General features: G+C 45.1%; 3 protein-coding genes across 3 annotated transcripts in view; 2 read left to right on the top strand and 1 right to left on the bottom strand.

Moving 5' to 3' along the window:
- The window catches only part of mkrn2 (makorin, ring finger protein, 2), a 4,282-nt gene extending 3,659 nt beyond the window's left edge, over positions 1 to 623 (bottom strand). Inside the window, exon 1 of the mRNA XM_037679719.1 lies at positions 540 to 623. Coding sequence (XP_037535647.1) covers positions 540 to 562 — 23 coding nt within the window. The 5' untranslated portion in view covers positions 563 to 623. The remainder of the gene's footprint in view (positions 1 to 539) is intronic.
- Positions 624 to 2,545: 1,922 nt separating this feature from the next.
- Positions 2,546 to 5,138, top strand: LOC119412682 (MKRN2 opposite strand protein). Its single transcript, XM_037679718.1, has 4 exons — positions 2,546 to 2,764; positions 3,596 to 3,645; positions 4,504 to 4,672; positions 4,741 to 5,138. Exons 1-4 carry the CDS (start codon positions 2,562 to 2,564, stop codon positions 5,030 to 5,032), a joined length of 714 nt encoding a protein of 237 aa, XP_037535646.1. The 5' UTR covers positions 2,546 to 2,561; the 3' UTR covers positions 5,033 to 5,138.
- A 1,758-nt stretch (positions 5,139 to 6,896) lies between these two features.
- Positions 6,897 to 7,358, top strand: part of tsen2 (TSEN2 tRNA splicing endonuclease subunit) — a 2,785-nt gene continuing 2,323 nt past the window's right edge. Inside the window, 2 exon segments of the mRNA XM_037679717.1 lie at positions 6,897 to 6,955; positions 6,957 to 7,194. Coding sequence (XP_037535645.1) covers positions 6,897 to 6,955; positions 6,957 to 7,194 — 297 coding nt within the window.

Here is a 7,358-nt window from a genome sequence, read left to right as displayed (position 1 = left end):
GTCCAGGGTGTCCCTGTGATGGACTGGAGAACTGTCCAGGGTGTCCCCCACCTCTCGCACAGTGACTAACGGATATGGACACCAGTGACCCCCGCGACCAGAAAAGGAAGAAGTGGGTAAAGATGACTGATGGATGGAAGTTGTTGTTTATGGTCTGTACTTTTTATGTTGTCTGTCTGAAAACAGGTCTCTCTTGAAAACGAGTCCTCGTGACTCAATGAGACTAACCTGGATAAATAAAAGTTGAAAAAGGTCCAGAACCATCCTTCAACCCGCCTGACACTTCTTACGTCATTAGGCACCTAACAAACTCAGGCCGGAAGCTAACGGTTCCCATGGTCACAGTCGATCTGTTAACGGCTGATCAACTAATCGATGAGACGCCATATTTTAGCCGCCTGCTCTAGAGTGCGCATGCTCAAAACCAGGTGTGTTTATATTACGAAGCTAACCGCTAAAAACTTTAGCATCACGGCAGCGCGTGTGCACAAACACGAATCGGACACACAGGTAAGAAACTGACAGAGACACGCGCTTACCTACAAGTCACCTGTTTACTCATCTTCCTCCGCGGACTTTCAGACTCAAAGCTACCGGAAGTTCTCTCTGAACGTCCCCCAGTCTAACCGGTCCGGCGGAGAGCTGCAGGAAGGTTCCGCTGCGGATGCATTCATTCAACTTTATTTCGACAGGTTAATCCTACAGGGCTCTGGTTAATCCCACTGAGCCTCGGGAACTCATTTACAAGAGAGACCTGATTTCTTAACAAAGAGTGATGACAACAATGGATAACAACGACAACAATAGACAGTCATAAAAGAGGCATACAAATTTAAAACAAAATAACAACCAAAAGAACAATCAAGAGGAATAGTAGCAAAAAACAGCAAGATTATAAGGCGACTTAGAAAACTAAAAACAGGAACATGTCTGCACTGGTTGGATAACCAGCTGAACTGAACTGAGGAGTTCTGAGCCGTACTGTTCGTGTCTACTGGCTCGGATTAGACAGAACTTACTCTTTTTATGTCTTCCACTTTTCCTCAGTCATTAAATTTATTTTGAATTAAGTTGTTCAGTTCTCCACCTGTTCAGTTCTCCACCTGTTCAGATCTCCAGCTGTTCAGTTCTCCACCTGTTCAGTTCTCCACCTGTTCAGATCTCCACCTGTTCAGTTCTTCAGCTGTTTGTCTGTTTAGTGTTTATATTCAGAACTGAGGATTTACACATTTTGATATTTAAACATGAAGAAGGAACTTCTGTTTCAGTCAGTCTTTGGCCCAGTAATTCTGTGTTTACTTCCTGTTCCTCACAGATGTCACTGATGTCCCAGGTGTGTTCTGGTTCTGTAGCATAAAACTGATTTTACTTCTCTGATGGTTTTCAGCGGCTCAGAGCTGAAAACTGTGGGTGTTGAGACTTTTGAATCAATAAACTGGTGGTTTGGGGTCGAAGGTCACCTGTGGGAATGATGGAGGACTAAAGAATCAAGTCAGACATTTGACCCCATGTGAGTATCAGTGTCAGACACACCTGAGCTGCCTGATCAGGTCTCCCAGGTTGACAGGTGAGATGGAAAACCTTGTGTCCTGCAGTCTGTCTGAGCCAATCAGATCGCAGCTCCTGGCCTAGTTTTCAGTTTTTATTGTGACGGTTTGAACACAACTGTTTGACTGCTGGACTGAAAGACACATTTACTTTCATGAACAGATTCAGAGACATCAGGACGTCAGCCTCTGATGTTCATCTTCAGATCAGAGCCCAGAATAAACCTGTTGGTTAAAAGGGGCTGATTTTGTTTCTGTCAGGATTCTGGCTTCGCTGCTCCTTCCACGGCTTGAAAAAGACAGAAACGCATCAAAACTTTGTCTCTGCAGAATTTCATGTGACAGAGATAAAACATAAGACTGTGCAGTTCAGACTTCACAGCAGAACCGTCATTCAGAGTCTAATCGGGTCACAGGAAGTTGGACTTTTATGACTGCCCTGCTGTTTTCACATCTTTACCACTTTTTACACAGTCACAGGTTAACATTCGTTCAACATGGAGGATTTAATGACTTTACCTCAGAATGTTCAGTTGAGAGTCTGATGACGTCACACTAACCCTTCAGTCGTGTCAACGGTCAAACTTTTTACAAACTGTTCGTATTACGCAGGTATTGTGTCTTCTTTCAACCATCATGTCTCTCTCTGCAGACCAGACAGTCCTCTGAGATTTTAACGTCCAGTTCATGGAACTGTGGTCTTCGAGGTCCAGTTCAGGGGGACTGATGGATGTTTGAGCATCAAAGTTTCAAGTTTAGATTTTTTTTACTCACTTTATTTTTCATGTATTTTATTTTGGTGAGCACTTCCTGCTCTAAGTCCAGAGGTTGCCTGCTCAGAGTCATGCAGCAGCAGGTGAGTCAGGTCACATGACTACCTGGCTGACAGAATAACACCTGATAGGCCAAAGTAATGGGCAGTGATGTCATCTGATAGGCTGTAACCAAGTGAGAAGGAGGACGAGGCGTAAAAGAGAAGAGGAGGAGGAACAGGAGACAGAGTCAAAGGAGGCAATGGAGCACAGCGTCATCCGTCTGAGCCACTGTCAGAAGGAGATCTTCTGTTTCTCCGTTCCAGAGGAGTGCCCAAATTGTGGGGAGGAGCTCAGGAGGAGCAGGCTGCAGGAGGCCCCCGTCAGCCTGCCTTCCCCTTTCTCCAATGGACACAAGAGCTCCTGCTGCTTGCTGGTGGCTCCTGCACACGACAACCACCACAGGTAGGTGACACCTGCACAGGTAAGCACAGTTTAAACATCTAAATCCACTGAGTCAGCAAGTTAAAGCTCTGATCCAATGGGAACCTCCTGATCCAAACTGAGAATTCAGTATAAAAAATAGTCTAAGCAGTCTGAACTCGTGTAAACCGGTCTAATCCAGATCTAAACCAGTTTTGTCCAGTATGAACCAGTCTAACCAGTATGGAGGAATGTGGACCAGATTAATTTTGTATAATTCGGTCTAATTCAATTTTACAAGTGTGAACCAGTATAAAACAGTCTAACCAGTATGAACAAGTGTAAACCGGTGTAATCCTTAATCCTGTATCCTGTAATCCTTTCATAATCCAATGTAATCCAGTTTTAAGACAGGCTAAACCAGTCTGACCAGTCTGAATGTGTGTGTGTGTGTGTGTGTGTGTGTTTGTGTTTGTGCGTGTCCAGTTTTGTGGACTGGTCTTATCCAGGTTCAAACCAGTCTAAACCAGTCTGAATTAGTTTGGACTAGTCTAAACCAGTTTTAAATCAGGTTAAACCAGGTTAAACCAGTCTAAACAGACGGAATAAGTGTGGACTGGTCTTATGCAGGTTCAAACCAGTCTAAACCAGTTTAAACCGGTCTAACCTGTCGGAATCAGTGTGGGCCAGTGTTCTCCAGTTTTAATCCTGGTTTAACCAGTTTAAATTGGTCTAATCAGTCTAAATAGTGTGAACCAGTCTAATCCAGTTTTAAACGCTAAACCAGTTTAAACCTGTCTAACCAGTCTGAATGAGTGCGAACCAGTCTAATCCTGTATAATCCAGCCTTGTGTTTTGCTGTTTTATTCTCAGAGATTTTAATGGGACTTCTGATCTTCACACTGGCATCTCCAACACGACAGGTGAGAGTGAGTTCAGGTGCCAGGGTGGAGGAGGGCTTATTTAATTAATTTATTCGTAACCTTTAGTTAACCGTTGAGATCACAGATCTCTCTTGCCTGAAGGCAGAGTAACACGCATGTTTTTATTCTGTGGGTGGAAACCGGAGTACCCGGAGAAAACCCATGCAAGCGCGAGAAGAACATGTGACACACATGTTCCTCCACGTCTCCACATTTCTTTTTCAGCCCATTTGTCTCGTCTTTCAGTTCCGTCATGACACTGCGCAGAGCCACAACCTCATCCGACCAGGTGGACAGCACGTCTTCAACACTCAGTTTCACCTGGTCCAGATCTTGGAGTGCTCTGGTGCCGCCACTTTTGCTCTCACTGCTCGAAGTTCACCCTTAATGAAGGCAGGCTCCTCTGCGAGGGCAGCTTTCATTTCCAATTTAATCACCGCTGAAATATCTTTTATTGAAGCCAGAATGTCTGACTTAAGGGACAACACGCCCGTCTCTCTGGGACCTAGTGAGGGCGGAGCCGAGTTCCCGGTTTTAGAAGTACTGTGGCTCGAGGTGGTGTCGGGTCCAGCATCCACAGATCTCCTATACTTATATTTCCTCAAGATTGTCTCCATTCCTCAGCTTTGCCGAGTCAATCTCACAGCAATGTTGAATACTGGAGCATCCAACGTAAAAGTAGTGAGATTATATTCTCGAAAGGCACTTTTCCAAGCAGTACTGGTGGGAGCCCAACACTTCTCACTCCGCCGCCGCCATACAGTGCACACCCCCACCCCATTGCTGTTTTTAAGTGCTTTATACAGAAGTAGTAGAGACCTGTCTCACCTGTTTGTCTGTCTCACCTGTCTCATGCAGGTGTTGTGTACAACTACACTCAGGATGGCGTGCGGCGCGATCAAAGTGGGTGGGAACGCTGCATCAGTGTCCCTCTGGTCCGACCTGACATGTTCCACCTGCTGGCTCAATGGGATCAGTACCTGGAGCGGTTTTCTGATGGACCCATGTGGGACCCTGTGTGGCACAGGTAAGTTTCACCTGACACTCCTCTGACACACCTGATGTCCTCTCTGACCACTCGTCTGTGTCTTTTAGGTTTCACGAGGACGACCATAACTGCTTCAGCTTCTGTCTCCAGTTCCTGAACAGCGTCCTGACGGCAGAGGGACACGATGTCCTCAGCAGAGAGGACTTCACTCGCTGCTTTGTCCTGCCCAGAATGAGGAGGGTGTCCAAATACACCACTTTGTGCCAGCACATCCAGAAGCACCAGTACTACATGGTGGACCGACAAGAGGACACTCAGGGAGACAGACAGGAGGACGCTTGGGGAGACAGACAGGAGGACACAGTCCCCACTAGTTTAATTGGTTCTAGAACCAGTTAAACCAACCATTTGCCTTTAAACCAACAAAACCTCGAGTTAAACTGATGTAAACCAGCAGTTACAGGGTGTGAACACAGTTAAACCACTAATTACACCAGCCTCTTGCATCTGTTACCGTGGAAACTGGGCCAGTTGATCTGTTTTGGTCTGGGAACCAAACCAGTGGCCCTGTGGTGATGCCAGTTGATTGACAGAAGGCTTGGACTGATTTCTAAACTTTATTTATTTTGACTAGACCTTTCAAACACGAGTAAAGTGTGAAGTGTTTTTAAATCACCTGAACCAGTTCACACAGGTTCAGGTCTGAGGGGTTGTCTCTGTCCTGGTTCAGGTCTGAGGGGTTGGGTCTGTCCTGGGTCAGTCTGAGGAGCCAGAACAAACTCAGTCTTATAAATAGCGTCTTCACATAGTGTTTGATGGTGCTAAGATGGTTTCTGGAGTCTGCTGTTGTTTTGAATCACTTTGGCCATGGCTGCCGCAGACGAGTCGGCGAGAGAGAGGGCGGACTCCAGAAACCATCAGCGCACCATCAAACTGGTTGACCCACTATGAAAAGATGCTATTTATGCTGAGTTTGTTGTGACTCCTCAGACTGATGAAGTCTTTTGGATGAAAGATGAAATGTTTCAACAAAAAGAAACCGTTCAGAGGATTTGACTTAACGTGGTTGGAACTAGTAAAAGAGGCCTTTTTGATTTTAGATGAACAAGACTGAGGACAACAACTCAAAAGAATTATAACTAATTGGTTTAGCATTAGTCAATATTCCTGACTGAAAAATAGAAGCTACACCTCCGCGGCTCCACCTATTGTTCTAGGAACATTAAACATTTTAATAATTAGGTGGAGTGGATTCATTTATACTAACAGAATCTTCTTGTTTTAACCAGGTTTCTGTCAGACAGAATAAATCATTATGATTTATCAGGTCATTAACTAACAGGGATTTAGAAGAAAGAGATCTGATGTTCAATAAACACGTTTAATTTATTTTATTCTTTTATTCTGGTAAAGTAACTGTTTATTTTAATACGATTTTTATGATTTATATTATTAGAACTGATTTTAGGTTTATTTAATTTGTGCCGTGGGTGAGTTGACACTGTTTCAATGGGGTTTTGGGTGGGTGACTGCAACTCTGCGACTGGACCCTGGGTTGTTGCAAAACATGACCCTCACATCAGTTTCCCTTGTCTAGGTGAGAGGGCCCTGTGCGAATGGCATCCACCCCCATCTTCTCCTGGTACGTGAACATAGGGTCCTCAGTATGGTGAACCTGGTCTAAGGAGTTTCAGCAGCACTTTCTTCAAAAGGTGACCGGCCTGTAGTCATTCAGCTCCTTGGGGTGTGCTTTCTTAGGAAGTGGAATGAGACAGGATGTCTTCCATCATGAAGGACCCACTGCAAAGACCTGTTGGAAAGGCTGTGGACAGCACATGTCTTGAGCATCCTGGGGCATTCCTTGTCCAGGCCTGCCGCCTTCCTGGGGTGTAGGCTGCTAAGGTGTGGGGACTGTGTGTAACTGTGTTTTGATGACACCGGTTAGGTTACGAGGTGAAATCTGCTGCTGGAAGAGAGGGGGATGGGGACACTGGGGCAGGACAATCAAACATTAAAAAAAGGTGTTGAACTGGTTAACTAAAGAAGAAGAAGAAGAAAGCCTTTGAACATGATAAAGAGCAGCATCTGTTATTGTCATAAAAGATCTGTATTGTTTGTTGTGGTTTTTCTTCAGATAAAAACACACACACAAAAAATGTAAACACTATTTTTCAGACTAAAAGACGGTGAGTTAAAATATATTTTCACGTCTGTTTATTTGTTTTAACGTTTCGACTGTAAGAGGAACTGAAATAATATACCGATGTTTCTGATCGGACATACTCTCCGTAACACCGTCACTTCCGGTAGAAAAACTGCCGTGTACTAAAAAGCTAACTATCAACACCAGAGTTAGCAAGACCTGCAAACCCAGAACCAGTCCAGGCAGCATGCAGGCTGAGTTCCGGGCTCCCCGGAGGCGGATCCGGGTTTATGAGGACTACGAGGCTCCGCTGCCAGTGAGCCAGATCCCGGAGGAAAGGACGGTCTACCGGGCGGACTTGATCAACCAACAGGTGGTGGTCCGTGATCCAGACCATATCCAGAAGATCCACAACAAGGTCTGAGTTGATCCATTTCCTGTATAACCAGGTCTGAGCTGACCCAGTTCTTGTAAAACCAGGTCTGAGTTAATTCTGGTCCTGTAAAACCAGGTCTGAGCTGATCCAGTTCCTTTCAAACCAGGTCTGAGTTGATCCAGTTCCTTTAAAACCAGGTCTTGAGT

The sequence above is a fragment of the Nematolebias whitei genome, chromosome 7, assembly GCF_014905685.2.
Source record: "Nematolebias whitei isolate Nwh7 chromosome 7, NemWhi1, whole genome shotgun sequence".
Classification (NCBI taxonomy): domain Eukaryota; kingdom Metazoa; phylum Chordata; class Actinopteri; order Cyprinodontiformes; family Rivulidae; genus Nematolebias; species Nematolebias whitei.
Note: the sequence above shows the minus strand (reverse complement) of the source record. Positions and strands in the feature narration are given on the sequence as shown.

Bases quoted from the DNA above. Each gene is read 5' to 3' on its own strand.
- LOC119412682 (XM_037679718.1), top strand. From the start codon at position 2,562: ATGGAGCACAGCGTCATCCGTCTGAGCCACTGTCAGAAGGAGATCTTC. The intron at 3,646-4,503 runs GTGAGAGTGAGT...TGTCTCATGCAG, and splicing joins TGGCATCTCCAACACGACAG to GTGTTGTGTACAACTACACT. The intron at 4,673-4,740 runs GTAAGTTTCACC...TGTGTCTTTTAG, and splicing joins TGGGACCCTGTGTGGCACAG to GTTTCACGAGGACGACCATA.